The 20,464-nt window shown below is 57.9% G+C and overlaps 1 protein-coding gene across 12 annotated transcripts in view; it reads right to left on the bottom strand.

Moving 5' to 3' along the window:
- Positions 1-3,576: 3,576 nt before the first annotated feature.
- Positions 3,577-20,464, bottom strand: part of IQSEC3 (IQ motif and Sec7 domain ArfGEF 3) — a 92,045-nt gene continuing 75,157 nt past the window's right edge. For 3 of the 12 annotated variants that reach the window (XM_061418251.1, XM_061418248.1, XM_061418252.1), the window contains 7 exons: positions 20,313-20,452; positions 18,845-18,970; positions 16,542-16,641; positions 16,262-16,423; positions 13,024-13,116; positions 10,301-10,377; positions 3,577-7,062 (listed from right to left, as the gene is read on the bottom strand). In XM_061418251.1, the coding sequence (XP_061274235.1) occupies positions 6,631-7,062; positions 10,301-10,377; positions 13,024-13,116; positions 16,262-16,423; positions 16,542-16,641; positions 18,845-18,970; positions 20,313-20,452 (1,130 nt within the window). In that variant the 3' untranslated portion in view covers positions 3,577-6,630. Of the gene's footprint in view, positions 7,063-10,153; positions 10,243-10,300; positions 10,378-10,445; positions 12,635-13,023; positions 13,117-16,261; positions 16,424-16,541; positions 16,642-18,844; positions 18,971-20,312; positions 20,453-20,464 lie in introns of those variants that run through there. The other 9 variants (XM_061418256.1, XM_061418255.1, XM_061418249.1 and 6 more) reach the window with 9 other exon arrangements.

The following is a 20,464-nucleotide window of genomic DNA, read 5'->3' as shown; positions in this document are numbered from 1 at the left end:
GGACAGAGGAGCCTGGTGGGCTGCCATCTATGGGGTCGCACAGAGTCGGACATGACTGATATGACTTAGCAGCAGCAGCATGTCCAACTCCTTACAGCCTCATGGACTGTAACCCCCCAGTCTCCTCTGTCCATGGGATTCTCCAGGCATGAATACTGGAGAGGGTTGCCATGCCCTCCTCCAGGGGATCATCCAGACCCAAGGATTCAACCGGGTCTCCTGTATTGCAGGCTGATTCTCTATCATCTGAGCCACGAGGGATGCCCATAGAAGGGAAATATGTGGCAGACTCGCCTGGTTTCCACCTTGTTCCATGCCTAGAGGTGGTCTCTGAGCGGCTTACCTGCCCTCAGACCCAACCTAGACCTTGTTGAATTTGTCTCCTTGTAGAGGCCTCAGCCCCTTGAGGCCATCCCTCTGTCATACCACCATCTGCTGTGTGAAAACACTGTCCATTTGTGTATTTTTATTCTTATTTTAAGTTGTTATTTATTTTTGTGGCCGTGCCACGTGGCATATGTGATCTTAGTTCCCCAACCAGGGATCAAATCTGTGCGCCCTACACCGGAGGCGTGGAGTCTTAATCACTGGATCACCAGGGAAGTCTCTATTTGTGTATTTTCGACAGCACCACCCAACATGAACCCCTGGAGAGCAGGCACTGTGCTCGGCCCATCACCACACATCCCTCACCCCTGGACCCTCACCAGGAGCACACCAGGCACCAGTGTTCTAAACCCTGTTGGGTTTTCCGTCTTCTCGCACTGGCACCCGGCCCCTTGCTCTCAGCCAGAAACCTGTAACACCTGGGGGCCACCCTGTCAGAAGCATTCTAAGTCAGGGCTGATGAGCTTGTTTCCACGTCTGAAGGGTCCCACAACGAGAGGCACTGGCCATAGAGCTCCGTCCATCCCCATGTCCAGTGGTTAAGTGGGTGACCCAGAGGGTCTGGGGTCCCTGTGGGTGTCTCCTCTGCTACCGGAGGGCTGCCCATCTCCTCCTTGACGACTGCAGAGGCCAGAAGACTTGCAGGATGGTGCCCCCTCCCAAGTCCCCACAGGGACAGCAGGATCCCATTTGGCTCTGGGCCCTCTCCCAGGCTTGGGCTGAGCTGGGTCCCCTCAAGGGTGCTCCCAAGGGACAAGTCCTCAGCTTCCTGGGTCAGAAAGTTCTCAGGATGGGCCAGGTCAGAGCTGGCCCCAGGCTTCTCCTGGAATTTCCCATTTCCTGGAAGGAGGGCGAGGGCCTGTTCCTTTGTACCTCCATGGGATAATGGGGCCCAGCCTGGGGTGCTGTCTGGATTTTTGGGTGTTCAGTGCTCTGGTCACCAGGGGAGCCGGACACCCTCTTAGCAGGTGTCCCTAGGCCAGCCATTCGGGCCAGTTGCTTCTCTCCCTCAGGCCTCAGCTTTGCTGGAGGGCTTCTCCTCTCTGCTCTCCTGGGAGACATGGCTCTGGGCGTGCCCCTGCCTCATGGTGGTGGCAGGCAAGGGCCTTGCATGCAGTGTGACGCCAGCCCCAGGCCGCCACATCTCCCTCCAACTGGGATTTCAGTCTTGCATTCCGCATCTCAGCAACTCAGGCCTATGCAGGGCCTTGGCTTCCCTTCCAGCTCCAGCAGCCTGCCATGGGCTCAGTAGATGTTTGCTCCACTCTAGTCTGTGGCTCCATCACTTTTCCTGACAGTTTTCTCCCAACCCTTTCACCTGGGCCTGTCCCCCTCCACTTCAAGAGGGTACACCTGGGGCTTGTCAACCCAGACCTTGTGATGAGAAAGTCAGGCTTCGGAGTTGACATCTGGAGGAAATCACCTGAGGCTGAGGACCAAATGTGATCAGTGGGACCTTGACACCAGCATACCCCTGGCGTCTCTCACGGAAAACCAAGCAGGGCCTCTATCGCGGAACACCAAGTCCTAACCCCCGGACTCCCACTCTGCTGGGTGCACGTTGGCTGTCGTGGTGCTCCCTCCATGTTCTAGTCTCCTAGCTGTGCTGGTCGCCACTGAAACCTGCTTTAACTGGCTGGGTGTGTGTGGGTGTCGGTGGGGGTCACTCCATGTGTCTGTATGTGTGTTGGTGGGGGTCATTCCCTCTGTGTGTGTGTTGGTGGGGGTCATTCCATGTGTGTATGTGTTGGTGGGGGTCATTCCCTGTGTGTGTGTGTGTGTGCGGGTGTTGGTGGGGGTCATTCCCTGTGTGTGTGTGTGTGTGTGTTCGTAGGGTTCACTCCACGTGTCTGTATGTGTGTTTGTGGGAGTCATTCCCTCTGTGTGTGTGTTGGTAGGGGTCATTCCATGTGTGTGTGTGTGTGGGGGTCATTCGGTGTGTGTGTGTGTGGGAGTCATTCTGTGTGTGTGTGTGTGTGTTGGTGGGGGTCATTCCGTGTGTGTGTGTGTGTTGGTGGGGGTCATTCCGTGTGTGTGTGTGTGTGTGTTGGTGGGGGTCATTCCATGTGTGTGTGTGTTGGTGGGGGTCATTCCATGTGTGTATGTGTTGGTGGGGGTCATTCCCTGGGTGTGTGTGTGTGTGCGGGTGTTGGTGGGGGTCATTCCCTGTGTGTGTGTGTGTGTGTTCGTAGGGTTCACTCCACGTGTCTGTATGTGTGTTTGTGGGAGTCATTCCCTCTGTGTGTGTGTTGGTAGGGGTCATTCCATGTGTGTGTGTGTGTGGGGGTCATTCGGTGTGTGTGTGTGTGGGAGTCATTCCGTGTGTGTGTGTGTGTGTTGGTGGGGGTCATTCCGTGTGTGTGTGTGTGTGTGTTGGTGGGGGTCATTCCATGTGTATGTGTGTTGGTGGGGGTCATTCGGTGTGTGTGTGTTGGTGGGGGTCATTCGGTGTGTGTATGTGTTGGTGGGGGGTCATTCCGTGTGTGTGTGTGTGTTGGTGGGGGTCATTCCATGTGTGTGTGTGTGTGTTGGTGGGGGTCATTCCATGTGTGTGTGTGTGTGTTGGTGGGGGTCATTCCATGTGTGTGTGTGTTGGTGGGGGTCATTCCATGTGTGTGTGTGTTGGTGGGGGTCATTGTGTGTGTGTGTCAATGGGGGTCATTTCCTGTGTGTGTGTGTGTTGGTGGGGGTCGTTCCATGTGCGTGTGTATTTGGGGGGGGGTCATTCCCTGGCCCTGCACCCAGAGCTCTGACCAAGTGCCTGCCCATCAGATAGTTCCTCGACCCATTTTTATTGTTTTGTTTTTGCATTTTTGTTTCAATTTATTTTGGCTGCAGTGGCTCTCCCTTGCTGCACGCAGGCTTTTTCTTGTGATGAGTGGGGCTCTTCTCTTACTGCGGAGCACGGGCTCCAGGTCTTGCAGGCTTCTGTAGTTGCGGCACTCGGGCTTAGTCGCCCTGCGACGTGCAGGATCTTCCCAGACGACACTGGCAGGCAGATTCTTAACCTCTGGACCACCAGAGGAGTCTGCCCCATTTGTGCATGAAGGGGCTCCCTGACTGCGTCACAGGGGGACACCCCCATGGCCAGACGAGGCCCAGTTGGTGCCCTCAGCCTCTGTGGTCTCACTGAGATCTGATTTGCGGTAAACCGCCTCTTGGGGTACGAAAGAAACAGAACCGACACAGTTTGCTCAAGTGACATATTTCAATATAATCTCTAAAACTCTATGAATTGAACAGATAAAATACCTCTGGGCTATTTTGTTACAAAATATTTGCCATTTGGATTCGTCGCTGGGTGCAGCCACCTTGCTTTCCTTGCCCTCGAGAGGCTGCTCTCGACGGGTGAGGGGGCGTACGTGGCGACGGCAGGGGTGCAGCGAGGATATATGTACAGCAGGACACGGGGACAGACAGATCGGTGGTTGGCGGGGAAGCCTACTGGCACACTGTCGTCTGGCAGGCTGTGGGGGCCGGGGGTGCGGGCTCAGGGCTGAGCACGTGGGCGGGTGCCTGTGCACACCAGCTCCAGCTTGGAGGCAGGCTGGCGCCGCAGGGTGGGGGAAGCTAGGTTCATCTTCATCTCCGGCTCCTGATTCTGCAGGTGGGGACAAATGGGTGAAACCGGGAAGGGGCCAGGTCCCCAAAGTAAGGCCTGGAGCACGGACAGAGCAGGGCCACCTTGGGGTCAGTGCGCATCTACCCAGGAGGCCACGTCTTAGGGGCTTGAGCAGCACTCCACGGGCCCCTCGGTAGGGGCTGGGGGGCAGGAGACCAAGAGCACCTCCACTGGGCCTTCCCGGAGGGTGGGGTCCCTGCCATGGCCACGGCTGTGCAGAGGGCCCAAGGCTTGTCCCAGTTGTCTGGGGGTCGGCTCTGGGGTCTGGCACAGAGGCGGGCCCCAAGCCTAGCCGTTTGGCCCATCAGAGGAGGGAGGTTCAGAGGCTGGGAACTCTGCGCCCCCAACTGTGAGGAGGCCCTGCCGCCCCCTGTCCCAGGCCTGCGGGAGTTAAAGCCCCTCACAGCTCAGGGTGGGCTCCACATGCTGCTGACTCCTGCCTGGTCTGCTTCCTGGGGCCAGCATTCCCAGGGCGCCACTGGGGCACAGGGCAGCCACAGCAGTGACTGGGGGGAAGGGGAAGGGGTGGCGGGGGGGCACGCTAGGGGTGAAGCCCTACCTGGGGAAGGCCACTGAGACACCTGAGCTTCGCATCCTCAGTGGAGAGGACCGCGCATGCGCCCGCCCTGAGCGCGCCGCCCCCGCCCCCGGCTGCTGGTCCTGACCTGGAAAGTCTGGGCATCGGCAGACACTTCGTCAGCTGTGTGAGCAGATGACAAGGGGCCCCACGACCCCCACCCCGCAGACACATCCTTTTCCTTCTGAGCCCACGCCCCTGCTCCCAGGCCCCAGGCACTGGGCATGTGAACCTGAACCGTGCCGCCCCATTGGTTGGCCGCTCCATTTGGAAAGGCTCTGATTGGAGCCACCCTGTTACAGAAAAGACACGGGAGGGGGCCCAGGACAACGAGGACTCGGTGGGGGGGTGGGGGGGGGGGCACAGACGGGCTCAGGCGGTAAATTGATCACACGTTATGGACACGGGCTAACAAAGACAGAGCCAGAAATACACTCACTGGTGACATCACAGTGACGCCTGTGCTCACACACGTATACACGAAACTAGGCCACCTGGGATCTCTGAGAGGAGGAGGAATCGTGCCTCCTTGCGGCCTTGGGCCTGCAGCTGGGGTGCGGGGTGCGGCTGGGGAGAAGTGAATTCACTCTAGGTCCCGACTTCAACTGCCATCTCTCGGGAGGTCTCGGACCTGGGGCCTGGAGCGGCAGGACCCTTAGGGAGGTCGGCAGTGTGCTGTCAGCTCAGGACCAGAGGAGGGTCCAGCCTGGCGGGGGACAGACCATCCCTGGAAGGGCCGTGACTGGGGCGGGCCGGCCTGCGCTCAGAGGGGTCGCACAGAGGCTGGCCCTGGCTCTGCCAGGCACTGGGGAGATCAGCGAGCCCTGCGTGGCACTCCTTCGAGGTTTCAAGGGTGTAGGGACACTTGCAGCCACCCCTACTGGACACGGGCCTGCTGCCTTCTGGGGTGGGGGTGGGCGTTAAGAGGGCTAGTTGAGGGCAATGGTGCAGGGGGGAGATGCTGAGCCTCTGAGCACCTGCTTCAGCTTGGGTGCTTCTGCATGGGCACCTCTCAGCCATTCTGTGTCCACAGCCCTCGTGGAGGCCTCGGAAGTCATTCTGGGGTCAGAGTGGGGAGGGGGAGCCCGACCTGGGTGGGAGTCCTTGCCCTGCTGGTTGTGTCTGCCCCTGGGCAAACCTGGCTTCTTCCTCTTTCTGCTTCTACATCAGGAAGACCCAGTTCTCCTGTGTGTGTGCGTGTTTATGCCCCGGGCACACACTTGACACTCTTTGGGGCTTAGAGCACAAGAAACTCTATAAGAGGTGCATTTTGCAGCTACGTGACCTCACGATTCCTTGGCTCTGTGGACCTGACTGAGAGAGAGCTGAGGGGCGCCCCTTCCCTTCCCCGTTTCCTGAAATCTCAGCAGCCCCGGGGCAGGCAGTGCCCCAGCCCCTGAGGAAGCAGGAGAAGCGCCCCCAGCCCCGGCCCCCCGCCCCAGGCCAGATGGGTCATCGTCCCCGGGGCACAGAGGAGCGGCCTCCTGAGACCGCTGGGCTGAGGGGCGGGAAGGGGCATCAGAGACACCCACCCCTTTCCCCAGGCCTCCCCCTGACTTGGCTGCTCCAGGGATCCAGGGCCAACCGGCCCCCACCCAGTGCTGGGGCAGGAGCCAGACCACCTTCCATGCGAGGCTCGGGTGCTAGCCCATAGCTGTCACACCTGCCTGCCCTCCCTGAGGGCCAGGGCCTGGCAGACCTGGCCCAGGAAGCTGGTTGGGCCCTCAGCTCCTGTCGCCCTCAATCCCTGGTCCAAGCGGCTGGAGGGGTGGTCAGGGTAGAAGAGGCCTAGCTGTGCAGGGCTGGGTGGGGCCCCAGGGAGCCAGGGAGGCCGGCAGATTGGAGGGGAGGGCTGCTCAACTGAGGAACGGAAGCTTGGGCTGAGCAAACCAGGTGCCAGGGATGGGAATGCTCTCTCCAAAATGACAGCGATGGGTGACCAGGAACGCGGCGTGCCGGGCGTGGGGAGCAGCGGGCGGAGGGGCAGTGGGGGCCCTGGCGTGGCCCCCTCCCTCTGCGACAGCAGCATGGGGGGCGGGCGTGTCTACACCAGGCTCCTGGAGCCACTGGAGCAGCGACGTTGGTGCAGCAGGGAGCCAGGCGGGCAGAACTGGTGTGGGTGGTTGTAGGGGGGTGGGGGTGGGGGCAGCGGGGGCCGGTGGGCCACCTTGAGTGGGGAGCCTGGGCCGCCCAGGGGCGTGGAGCCGCAGGAGTCGGAGGAGGCTGGGGCATAGCAGGAGAGGGCCTGGCTCAGGAGGGGCTCCATGCGGGCCAGGCAGGGCTTGTCCAGGACAATGACCTTGACTATCTGCTGGCACTGCACCAGGGTCCCGGGGGGCGTGGGCGGCGGCGGTGGCGGCGGCGGTGGGGGCTGCTCCCTCGAGGGGCTAGGCTGCAGGTCTGGCAACGGCGCTCCCCTCTCGGCCCCCGGCCCGGAGCTGTGTGGGGACACCTGAAGCCTGTTGTGAATTGACACCTAGTTTAGAAACAGCCAGAGAAGTATGAAATGTTACAAGACTAATTCCCAGCTGCTGGGACTGGCCTCCCTCCCGGGCCTCCCTCCCCGCCCACCCCCCAACCCTTTCCCAGCTCCTGTGCCCACGAGGGGTTCGCAGGCCCCACTTCCCATTTCTCCACCACCTAGAGGGCACCCGGCTGCCAGGCAGAGGTGCTGGGCTCGGGCGGAGCCCAGAGCCTGCCATGTTCTGCTCCAGCTGAGCCTCCTGGCTCCTGTCTGTGGGGTGGGCAGTTGGACCAATGGACTCGGGTTATGCAGTCTGATCTCACAGACCTGCTGGGTGGCCCTGGGCCACGCGGGAGCACCCACTAGCCTCCCCACTGGCCTCAAGCTGGAAAAGCAGGAGTAGCTCTACCGCTTCCCTATCTCTCAGGGGTGTGTTGGGGACACGAGGACAGGGTCAGGAGGCAGGTGGCTTTCAGCCTTGCAAGCCCCTCCCCTCCCACCAGCTTTGTTAGAGCGAGGCCTCATCGTCACTGTAGAATCACAAAGGTGTCTAAACTCCAGAATTCCAGGGACCCCGAGGGGTGGTCCAGAGACCTGCCCCATCCTCCCAGACTCCCCAGGGCCATGCCCACACATTCGAAAGCAGAGTCCAGCCACAGTCAGGTCCTTAGCTGCCTTTCTGGCCCAACCTGGGTCCTGAAGAAATCTGCCCTGCTGCCAGAGGGGGAACCCAAAGGACCCCCATTTTTCCCCCTGGGTTGGAGTGTGAGGGCGTGGTCCCTCCCTCAGCCCATGGAGGACACTGGGGACTAGCCTGTCCTCTTCTTGCTAGCAGGGATGGTGGAAGAAATAGCAGGATTCTGGAAGGAGGAGGGTTTAATTAATTCCTCATCCCTCCAGCGCCCCAGCCTGTAGATGTGACACACAAGCCTTTCTGGACTCTTGGACCTTTCCAGGGGTGGCTGAGACCCTTATCTCTGGGGTTGCTTCCGTCTGTCCTGGGGGCATCACCCCTCAGGCTCAGGATGGGGGAATACTAAGGCTGCAAAGGAGGGGACCCTATAGCCAGGCTAAACCACGATGGCCCTGCCCTACACTATCTCAGAGCCCTAAGCCAGCAGGTCCTGACCCTATTTACTGGCAAAAGGTGCAATGTCAAGAACTCCCCCTTCCTGGGTCCGGGTGCTGCCCTGATGGGTCACTTGGCTCTCCAGTCCTGCTCTTTATCCCCTGACTCCAGCCCTGTTTCTTTGGTTTTCACAAGCCCCCACTGCCAGGGTCTGCAGGCCGTGGGCTCTACTCTCCATTCTCAACCTTTACCTTGGCAGCGTTTTCTAGGCCTGAGCTTCTTCCCCCAACTACTCCCTGCCCTATTCCAACAAAGGAGTCCCCAAGCCCCTCAGTGCCCCAGACAGGGCAGAGCAGGGCTGCGTCTCCCTCCCTCTTGGGGAGTCCTCTGTGGTCCTCATTGGGACAGAAGGCTTCCTTCCATCCACTGGGGGGTGGGAGGCGGCTCTTTTCCCCACCTGCTTTGAGTTATTCTGAGTTATTCCCCACTCTGTTTCGAGTTATTCTCTGGGAGAAAGTGGCCTGAGACTGTGGGGTCAAGGTTTCTGCTCACTGCTCCCAGACTTTACCGCAGCCCCTCTCGGGGAAAATACCTGACCGCCCCGGTTGAGACCCTCGAGCCCCCCGTGGCCGCAGCTCTGGTCTCACCCTGCGCCTCCTCGGCTCCCTGTCCCTGATCCCCGCTCCGCTGTCTGCACCTCCCTCCGCCCCACCCAATCTGGCCCATCCTTATCTTTAATCGTTAGTAAGTGAAAAGCAGGAAGTGACAGCAGAACATTCTCTCATTCTGACCCCCCCACTCCCTGCTGATGAAAGAAAGAAGAGAGAGGGGAAGGGATGGAACATGAGTAGCAAGCCTGACAGCTCAGACAAGCTGGAGAAGCGCCTGCCAGCAGGCGGCCAGGCAGTGACGGGGTGGGGGGCGGAGGACGCAGGAGCTTGGGGTCCAGCAGAGAGGTGGGCGGCGAGGCTACCCTCGGTGCAGGGGAGCGGAGGCTGGCGGGGCCCTGGGGCTAGCCTTGCAGATAGCCACGTGGCCCTCTGGACCGGGGAGGAGGGGGCAAAGGGCCCCCAGACCGTGGTCCTCCCTGGGCAGGGGCTCGAAGGCATGGGCAGGGCTGGTAACTTGTGGTGTTTATCTGCAAGGCTGGAGAACGGGCAGCTGCAGGAAGATGGGCAGGGGGGTGGTGGTCGCGGAGGATGGAATACCCACCCTGGGGGCTTGCCAGCTGCCGGGGCAGGAAGCTCCTCCGTGTGAAGGTGCCTCCTCCAGACACAGGTGTGTGGGGGGTGGGGGGCTACGGGGAGAGTGAGGGTTTCCTGGGGCTTCCCCAAGTTTAGTCGGGCTGGGGCAGGGCTCCTCCCTCAGAGCCCTAAGAGGGGGCTCCTCCAGCTTGGAGTGGGGGAGTCTGTGTGAGCATGAGGGGCCCTGGAGGCCTGGCAGAAATGAGTGAGGGGCTCACGGCTTCCAAGGGGAGCCAGTGGGGAGGGCTGGGGTCCCCAGGCTTGCAGGGCGACTACATGCCCCCTCCCAGGTGGCGCTCTGGGCTGGCAGGGACCAGCTGCTCCTGCCACTCCACCAGTCCCTTCCCTCCAACTTGGAGGGTCTTCAGACACAGCAGCGCCCACCCCACCCCGACAAGGAGAAGCCCTAAGACAACCCCGGTCCCATCTTGCCTCACTTCCTCCGGCACATCCCACCCCGTGGCCAGCTTTCCAGGTGGCTCAGCTGTGTTGAGCAGACACTGTATCCTCCCAGCCGCCCCCACTTTCCCGAGGCGTCGACTCGGGGAGTGGACCTGAGGGGTGATTCTCGGAGGGGCCAGACTCCCTCCACAGAGGCTGGCAGGACGTGGAGCGTCAGGACCATAGCATGTGCGGGGCGGTGGGTTCAGGGGGCTGTGGAGGGATGCTGTGGGCCTGCTGGGGGCTTCATCTGCACGTGTTAGTCTGGGAGCTCAGCCTGGGGGGCTCGGTGGGCTGGGCATCCGGGGAACTGGAGGGGGCACTGTGGCTTAATTAGGCGCTGGAAGAGTGGCATTACCCATGCTAGCAGTAACTTTTAATTGTATCTCTTGAAATTGGTAATATGGTGAGTCGGGCTGGGGAGGCATTGATTAAAACCTGAGAAGAGAAACAACAGAGACAGTGAGAAGAGGACGGGGCACGCAGACACACTCACCTGGGCGACCAGGCCTCCACTCACCTCCACCGAGCTCTCCGCCGCCTTCTCCCCCACGGCCGCTGCTTCCCTTTTGGCTTTGAATGCAAAGAGCACAGGGCTCACTCTCCACGGCCCTGTTCCTGCACAAAGCCCTGCCTACCCACCCGCCACCCCACCCCACACCTCCCAACCTGGCATCCTTCTGGATCCTCCAGGGGCCCCACAACTGTGTGGGGCGGTGGACTTGGTGCCTGAGCCCAGCTCTGCCACTGAGCAGCTGTGTGGCCTTGGGCAAGATGCTACACCTCTCTGGGCCCATTTGTTCCTTGCTGGGTATTGTCGAATCTCCTTCACCTTTATCAGAGCCCCCGACGGACTGTGCAGAGTGGCTGTGAGGAGGCCTTGGTTCTCAGCTCCTGGGGGCTCCTGAGTGTCTGTGGCACAGACCCTGTGAGGGAGGGGCCCCATTCCTTTCTTGTTTCTGCTACCGAGCTGAGTGCTGAGGATTCAGTGAGCTGCACACACCCCAGGGCAGAGCCTGGTGCAGGTAAGAGCAGTCTGTGATTGCTACCAGGGATTTCTTTTTTAAAAACATTTATTTTTTTTGGCCGAGCCCTGCAGCATGTAGGTTCTTAGTTCCCTGACCCAGGGAACAGACTAGTGACCCCTGCATTGGAAGTGCAGACCACTGGACCACCAGAGAATTCCCCGTCTATGAGGGCTTTCTTTTTCTTTTCCATTAATTTTTATTGGAGTACAGCTTTACAATTCTATGTTAGTTTCTGCAGCAAAGTGAATCGCCCATACGTATACACACTGCTGCTGCTCAATCGCTCAGTTGTGTCCAACTCTTTGTGACCCCACGGACTGTAGCCCGCCAGGCTCCTCTGTCCATGGGATCCTCCAGGCAATAATACTGGAGTGGGTTGCCATTTCCTCCTCCAGGGGATCTTCCCAACCCAGGGATTGAACCTGCATCTCTTGTATCTCCTGTATTGGCAGGTGAATTCTTCACCCCTGAGCCACCTGGAAAGCCCCAGACATATATATATACATCCCCTCTTTTTTTGGATTTCCTTCCCATTCAGGTCACAACAGAGCCCTGCGAAGAGTACCCTGGGCTGTAGAGTAGGTTCTCATTAGTTATCTCTATTATACAGAGAAGTGTATATATGTCAATCCCATTCTCCCAATTCATCTCACCCCTCCTTCCTGCCTTGGTACCCATACATTTGTTCTCTACATCTGTGTCTCTATTTCTGCTTTGCAAATAAGATCATCTATACCTTTTTTTTTTTTTAGATTTCACATATATGCGTTAATATATATGAGGGCTTTCTGATGGGCCTGGCACACCCTGTGTACCCCCAGGGACAGCTTGAGGACTTCTTCCAACTCAGTCACCCCTGACTCCCTCCCGCACCCCCAGCAACATCCTAGAGCCCTCTGCCAGGGCCCTCTGATTTCTCACATCGCTGGGAGGGTGCCCACTCCCTCCAATGCCCACCCCTCTGCTTTCTGTAACACAAGAGGAAGCTGGGCTAATGTTTGGAACCGAGGACCCGCTGGGGAGGGAGCTAATGGATGAGGCCCTGGAGATGCACATTGCCGGGGGGGAGGCCGGGGGCTGCAGCTACCCCCAGAGACGGGCTGTGCTGCAGAGAGTGGGACGGGGTGTTCAGGAATCAGCCACAGCTGAGGTTTGACTCCGGCGTTTAAACAGCTGTGTAAACAGGCATGTGCTGTGACCTCAGACATAAAGGGGCCTGCTGACAATGGGGCAGGTGGAGAATTAGGAACTCATGGTGCCAGGTCAGACCCACACACAGAGGAGACATCACAGTGAGGGTCTCCGTGAGCAAAAACCGTGCTTGGAAAACCAATCTCATCTCCCAGCTGGCGGGGCTGGTCCTGTGATGCTGTCACAGCATCTCGGCGCCGTGGCCGTAACCGGGGGGGTTTGGGACCAGCATGGAGCCCACTGGAGGCTCAGCTCAAACTGACGTCCTGCTGGGACCCTGGTTTCCCAGGGCTTGGCATGAGGCACACAGCAGGCGCTCAATAAGAGTTCATTACTGTAAGGATGAATGGCTGAATTAATTAATTAGTGAAGAGTCTCGGATGGTTTGCTAGGGTGTGTTGGGCTGGGATTTAATTCTCATGCCACCTCTCCTTCTGATTCTTTTTTCTTTGGGGGCACGTCTTCTCCCTGCAGGTTGGGGGAAGGGAAGGGGCCGGGGACAGAAAAGTAGGAGGGGGGCCAAGGGAAGGGAGGAAGAGGTCTACAGAACATGGCCACAGGTGACAGAAAACCCGAAGCCGGCTGAATTCATCCGGAGTGAATAATTCAACCTGGAGAAACCATTTGAGACACTGGGTTTGAGGGTTCATGTGGGTTTCGGGAGGCTGACTCAGGCCTGGGATGAGAGAGTGCTGGTGGCCCCTTAGGGAAAGGTCTGGAGGGGGCAGACCAAGATTTCCAGACCCTTCTGGCCACCTTTCTTACCTGCTCCTGGCTGCAGATGCCCCTACCCCGCGCACCAGCAGTCAGCAGAGAGCGAGGGGCCCAGGGTCCTGACACCTCCAGGAGGACAGTGACGTTTGTCAGTAGACACATTTCTCACTCGCCTTCCACCCACTCCCACTGCTGAGGCCCCAGGAGGCTGGGCCGTGTAAAGCAGCATCTCCCTCACCCAAATCTCCCAGGACCCCAAGGCTGGGGCCCCAGGTCTGGAACTCACCTGTGGGCGATCCTTGCTTGGACTGTGGGTCTCCCTGGGACCCCCCGGCCTTGAAGGAGAGAGTCTTTGTTCCTTGCTGCTTCTCCAGCTCCCCTGGGAAACGGGGAAACTCATGAACAGAGAGAAACCTGGACTCCAGCACACAGAGGGGTGAGAAGGGATGAGGGGAGAGTGGGGGGGAGTGGGAGAGGGGGTCCCGAACACACGGCACCCACTTCCCCACTTCATGGCAGGCCCAGTGCCCTCTGGAGCCTCAGCTCCCCCTCCAGAGGCAGGGATGCCAGCCCCTGCTCTGACAGCCCGAGAGGAGGGGGACGAGGCGGACAAGATGGGGGTGACCACCCGGGTCTGCATCTTGGCTCCAATGCTGCCCGGCTGTGTGGCTTCAGGCAGATTACTTAACCTCTCTGTGCCTCTCTTATGGGGACAACAGTACTTCATAGGATCATTAAGAGGGTCGCAGGAGAAAAGACATCAAGGCACTCAGGGCTTGTCAGGCACTTAACACACATCAGCTCCTAGGACGACATGGAAGGCTCATACGGTGTAGCTAGCGCCTCACCACCGCTGGAGCCGTCCTGTCGGCCCACCTTGTCCGCCGGCCGAGCTCCCCCGAGAAGGGAGTACCCAGCCGCCGAGGCTCCGGTGGGTACCTGTCTGCTTTGCTCTTTTGTTGTTCAGTCGCTCAGTGGTGTCCGACTCTTTGCGACCCCATGGACTACAGCACACCAGGCTTCCCGGTCCTTCACCATCTCCCGGAGTTTGCCCAGACTCATGTCCATTGAGTTGGTCTGCCTGCTACTCAGCTTTAATTCCTCTCTCTAGACTAAAAACCGATTCCTTCCTGTCTGTCCTCAGTGGTGCTGGAGAAAGGCCAGTTACCCTCCTTGGGGGTTCGACAGCTGTTATTACATCCCTCCTTGGTTCCTCTTTTCCAGGAGACATCACTAACGTTCCCTGTGTTAAAGCTATTCCCTTGGGTTCCATTTTTGCCTCGCTAGGGGGCTCCCCAGGTGGTGCCAGTGGTAAAGAATCCACCTGCCAAAGGAGACATGGGTTCAATCCCAGAGTTGGGATTTCCCCCGGAGAAGGGAATGGCGACCTACTCCAGTTTTCTTGCCTGAAGAATCCCATGGACAGAGGAGCCTGGCAGTCTACAGTCCAGGGAGTCGCAAAGAGTCAGACACAACTGAACACGCACGGACTCTAGCAACTAGTCGCCTGTAATCTGGGGACACCGGCTTGCAAACCCCAAACCAGAACCATTTGTGCCGACTGCCTGAACCACACCATCAGTCAATACTCAGTAATTTTACTGAACCGAGAGTTGCTCCTCTCTCCCTTAGAGGGGCTGCCTTGGTTTTGGAGAAATCACCAAGGAGCCCAAGGAACCTGGGTGCCAGTCTTGTTTTGTCACGGACTGCGTGAATTTGGGACCACTTCCTTAAGTTCTGTTGACTCAGTTTCCTTATTTGCAAAATGAAGATACTACTACTCAGCTACTGGAAAGATGTGGCAAGAATTAAATAATTCAACAAGCGCAGCATTCAGCCCAGGGCTAGGCACGTAGTAAGGGCTTGATAAACAGGAACGCTGGCTGTTGTTTTCCTTTTTCTCTTTTCTTTCCTCCTGGCCTTCCTGAGCAACTCCTCCTCTTTGCTCAGCTTTCTTCTCTTTCTCTCCGCCGGAAGAGCAGGAGCAGATGTGAGCCCTCCCCCTCTTCCCTCAACCTCTGGACAGCAGGAGAGGATATTTGCCCTTAGCACCCAGATCCTGGCGATATCGACCCCTTTGTTCTCAGAGGGGCAGAGGGGCTGATGGGGAAAGCGGCCATGCGCAGCCAGGCTGGTGCTGCGTTGGATGCTGGGCTCTCCAGCTGCATCTGGAACATTCTGACATTGTGACAAGGTGAGGGTGTGTCCTTGAGAATGTTCTAGACCAACAGCTAAGATGGCATTGGAAAGAGTCTGTTATGCCCCTGAAGTCACACTGCCCACCTATAGCAGAAAGGGAATTTATACCCTTCCTGCACCAGGCATTAATAAGTTAAGTTATATGCGCTGGTCGGGAGAGTTTTTTGTTTTAACCTGATTTCATTGCTGTCTTAGGAAATTAGAGACAGAAACTAGCCTCTCATTTTCAGACTGGAAAGTACGTGAACCTCAGAATCAGACTCCAGTGCAACTGGTCGTCCGCTTCTAATATGCACCTTAGACTATGTACCTTAGACACATCCCTTAACTGCTCTGTCTCATTTTCCGTAAGGCCATGAGTCCTTGCAGCCTCCCTCTGGGCACACCTAAACAAGCTGCCAGGCACACAGCAGGCGCTCCAGGGATGCTCGTGAAACATTATCGCCTGGCGCATTGGCACCCTGCTCAAAGCTCCCACTGTCTTTTCTTCTGCCTAAGGGGTTTAGACCAATTTTGAACTACTTTTCCACTAAGTGGCCATGCAAGGCAGACCTGGAGTCTTTTTATTTTCTGTTGGAGTCTCTGAATCCATTCTTATTTAATTTTCCTTTAAAGGTTCTCTGAAGCTGCCGTGATGCTCCATGACAGGAAAGCGTGCATGTGGGCAGAGACCGCAGGTTGTCACTGCTCTTGTCTTGAACCCAGAAGCCACTGGTAAACCACCCAGATGGATGAAGTGGCTCTGAGATTGTCTACAACGCCTGAGCGACAGCAATGAGAGCAACCAAGAACAGGCACTCCTTGGAGGACAGAAAGACAGCTCTAAGGCGAGGGACAGTCAGAAAGCCAGCCAGGACTCTTCAGGAAGACGACGTTATAAAAAAAAAATAAGTGGGGGGATCCTTACAGGTTAAAAGGCATGAAAGACAGGAAACAACCAGCTGTGATGTGGGGATCTGAACTGGATCAGGGAGGAGGCTGTCCAGGGAGACTGGGTCAGAATCTGCCCGGAACGCCTCGGTGTGCATGTCTGTCTTTAGGGCTGGCTCATTTCCTGGTCCTGCTCAAACCCAGCGAGTTCTGTGGCCGAGGGGCCCACAGGGAGCCCCACAGCCTAGCTACACGTGCACACACCCTTGCGTACCTCGGTTTAACTGTGAAGCCTCCATCAGCCGTGATGGCGCGGTGGGGCAGGGGGCGGGGAGGGCTTGGGAAGGCAGAGGGGCCTTGCTCACCCACACTCACTCCACAGAGGGGTGTCTGTCTATGAGCGACCCTACTCCTGGAGCCAGGCCACCCAGGGGTCTGAGGTGAGGCGTCCTTACACTCTATCCGGATCTGCTCCAGCTCTGTCACCTCAGCGATGGACTCCTTCAGGTCTTCCACAAACTTCTGCATCTCGTCCAAGCCCAGGGCGCAGAAATGCAGCACCTGCTTCTTCTCGGAGCCCGAGAGCGGGGTCACCAGGGTGACGCCGTGAGAGTAATCTGGAAGCCAGACCCCAGCCGCCACGGGCCGTGAGCAGCCGCAGGCGAGGCCTGGGCCCTGGGGTGCCTGCCCCTCCCCTCCCCCAGCCCCGGCCACATCCGCAGACGACAGACTTACACTCGTTCTCAAAGAGGTGGAACTGCATGCCCAGCAGGCCCACGGACCTGCAGAAGGTGTACGTGGAGGAGCTCTTCTTCTTGGGGCAGAGTTTGAGAATCTGTCCAAGAGAGGGAGACAGACATGCACTGACGGGTGTGCGCTCGTGTGATAAACATGCCTCACACACCCAGGGGCTCTGGTGAACACAAGTGAATACACAGAAAAGGACAGGTACGCCCAGGCAGACTTACACATTTAGGATACATGCACACACACGTATACACACGTGCGTGCACACATACATATACGCACAATACACCGCGTGAAGCCGTCCAGCGGCCCTTCCCACTGCCCTCTAACACGCAGCCGGACTCCCGGCCTGGTCTGTAACCCCCACCTCATCTGGTCCCTGCTCTGCTCAGGCCAAGCCGTCCTTTCTGTGGCTTGAACAGAGCAGGTGGGTCCCACTGTGGGTCTCTGCACCAACTATTTCCTTGCAGCTTCCAGCATAGTCGGCTACTCTCCTCACTTAGTGCTGTGCTAAGCTGTTTCAATCACGTCCGACTCTTTGCAACCCCATGGACTGTAGCCCGCCAGGCTCCTCTGTCCATGGAAGTCTCCAGGCAAGAGTACTGGAATGGGTTGCCATGCCCTTACCCAGGGGAATCTTCCCATCCCAGGGATGGCACCCGGTTCTCTTAAGTCTCCTGTGTTGGCAGGTGGGTTATTTACCACTAGCGCCACCTGGGAAGCCCCTCCTCACTTAGCTGCTGCTGCTGCTAAGTCACTTCAGTCGTGTCTGACTCTGTGTGACCCCATAGACTGCAGCCCACCAGGCTCCCCCGTCCCTGGGATTCTCCAGGCAAGAACACTGGAGTGGGTTGCCATTTCCTTCTCCAATGCATGAAAGTGAAAAGTGAAAGTGAAGTCTCTCAGTTGTGTCCGACTCTTAGCGACCCCATGGACTGCAGCCTACCAGGCTCCTCCATCCATGGGATTTTCCAGGAAACAGTACTGGAGTCGGGTGCCATTGACTTCTCCCCCTCACTTAGAGCTTGACTCAAATACGGCCTCCTTAGAGACCCCTTCCCTGACCACCATTTCTAACAAACAAAAACAAAATGAAAGAAGAAAAATCTTGGCCTCAGGATGCCGGGGTTGCGGGAGGAGGACCCTCGGGATCCATAAGTCAATCAATGGGTCAGCCCATTAAGGCACAACAAGCTGAAAGGCAGTGAAGAAATGCATACACAGGTGACGGCAGAAACTGGTACTTTTTTCTTAACGGGGCAGTGCAGCGTCTCAACCACTGGACCGCCAGGGAAGTCCCTGGTATGTGTTTTAAGGATGAAGTAGTGTAAGGACTGGACAGTGAGTGGGCAGGCCACATTTGAGGTGGGGGGACATCTGCACTGAATGAGGGGAGAGAGGGGGTCATGCAAGGTCTGGGAGCTTTTCAAGCAGATGATGAGCAGCAAAGTCAGGGTGTGAGACAGAGAAGCTTGGTGGGCTAAGTCCATAGAGTCACACAGAATCAGACATGACTGAAGCACGCATGCTCTGTGTTCAAAGAGCGAAGGCTAAATGCCCCATAGATGTATAGACATGTACACGCACGTGTGCGTGCACACACACACACACGCCAGCATTCCCCTGGACCCAGGGACAGTACCGGCTGCTCGCAGACCCCCTGCACCTCCCAGGCTGCGGGACAGATGGACGTGCAGCCCTGTACCCTCCAGCCCCAGGTATCTCATTATGACGGGGAGGCAGACACTCTGGGACCTAGTCCATTCCCACCAGGACTGGGAACCCCGAGCAGATAAGCTCTCTGTGCCTTGGCTTTATAACCTACAGAGTAGGAACGATCCTGTCTGCCCGGGCCATCACCTGTCTGCTCTGAACACAGAGCATGCGTCATATCTGATTCTGTGTGACTCTATGGACTTAGCCCACCAGGCTTCTCTGTCCATGGAATTCTCCAGGCAAGAATACTGGAGTGGGTTGCCATGCCCTCCTTCAGGGGATCTTCCTGACCCAGGGTTCGAACCTGAGTCTCATACGTCTCCTGTGTTGGTAGGTGGGTTCTTTGAACACAGGCATCCATACAATGACTATTTAGTGAGTGTCCCAGGCATTGTTCTAAGTGCTAGAAAGCACGGGAGAACAGGATCTGATCTGTCTCCTCTCCATCCCCCACCACCCTTCCCATCCATGACTCATCCCAGGCTGTGGAAATCAGCTGCTGGGTGTGCAGCACCCTGTGGGGAGGGGTCCCTGAGCCCCTCCCTGCTCAGCCCCTGGCTCTGCTCCCCGCTCACCACCAGCAGGTCGTTGAAGAGGAACACCTCCCTCTGGTGCGCAGCCTGCTTCTGCAGCTTGTTCACGTCCGTCACCTCGAAGAGTCGGCTGCAGCAGACCAGGCGGCGATGCGGCACAGAGAGAACCTGGGGGGGGCACACAGTGCTCAACAGGGGGTGGGGGGGCCGTCACCCCCTAGCACCAGTTTCCAGAAGAGCAGATGCAGGCCCGGTTTGACCCTGAACCTCCCCTCTCCTCCCCCAGGGCTCTCTCCCCTTCCTCACGCTCCTTGGGGATCAGGGCTGGGCAAGAGGGGTTCTCGATGCTGGGAAGAGGTAAGAGGATAAAAGACAGAGAAAGGACATTGAATACAGTCTCTGGGTCTTCCCTGGTGGCTCAGTGGTAAAGAATCCACCTGCCAACTCAGGGGACACAGGTTTGATCCCTGATCTGGGAAGATCCCACAGGTTGCGGAGCAATTAAGCCCATGCACTGAACCTACCAAAGCCCGCACACCCTAGAATCCAGGCTCCACAACAAGGAGTAGCCCCTGCTCCCCACGACTAGAGAAAAGCCCCCAAAGCACCAAACACCCAGCATGGCCAAAAATGAATAAATAAATATTTTAAAAAAGAGAGAAAAGAACCTCTGGATCGTTCAAGTCCCATCACTGTGCACCCTTCTCCCTCCGAGGCCTCCTCGAGGGCACCGCCACATTCTGGGCTGTGCTTCTCTGTACTGCACACCCAGACACGAGTGTGCAAGGCAGGGAGGGGGTCCCGGGGACACTGGAAACCTGCTCTAGTGTATGAACCAGCTCCTGGGGGGCATCCGCAAGCCTGACAGAGGCTGCGACTTCAGCATGAAGGGCTCTAGCCAGGAAAGGCTGACCCCGCATGAATGGGTGGAGGAGTCCAGCACAGAGCCTCCAGAAAGTTCCCCAAACTGCCCCCTGAGCAAGCCACTGGGGAGGAGGAACCAGAGAGATCAGGGTTAGAGATGGAGGCCAGACCTTTATGTCTGCGGTATACGGAGCTTCTGTGGACATCTCGAGAGGACTGCCCTTAAAAACCACTGCAAACTTGGAGCAAACTGTGACCCGGGGCCACAGCTCAGGGGCACCTCAAGGGTTTGAGACCCCACATCGAGAGCCTGCTTGAGCCCATGTCCTTCCTTCTCTTCAGTAGATCATCCAGGATGCCCAGGGTCTATTCCACTCCAACCTCCAGAGGCTTCAACCCAAGAGCCTGGACAGTCTTACCCAAGACCTCACTTCCACCCCTCCCACTGCAGGAGCTGGTCAAGGCGGCGATGAGGAGATAGGCAGGTGGAAGGAAGAGGGTGCAAGAAAGAAAGGAAGAAAGGGAAGGAGCTGGAGACAGGGGCTCTGTGGCCCGAGGTGGGGGGCAAGTGATCCCTCACCCCTTCCACTTCCACCCCTCCAGCTCCCTGCCAGCTGAGCACCATGACCCCACGGTGGGCACTTACAGTCTTCATGCCCACGATGGACTTCTCCACCTTGGTGACGTATGTGACGTGGTCCTCATTGGACCTGAGCTCCTTCTGCTGAATCCTCTCGTAGATGCCGACCACCAGCTCCCTGGGGATGTCGGCACCGTCATCCACACCTGAGGATGAGG

Source organism: Bos javanicus, chromosome 5 (genome assembly GCF_032452875.1).
Source record: "Bos javanicus breed banteng chromosome 5, ARS-OSU_banteng_1.0, whole genome shotgun sequence".
In the NCBI taxonomy this organism is placed as follows: domain Eukaryota; kingdom Metazoa; phylum Chordata; class Mammalia; order Artiodactyla; family Bovidae; genus Bos; species Bos javanicus.
Note: the sequence above shows the minus strand (reverse complement) of the source record. Positions and strands in the feature narration are given on the sequence as shown.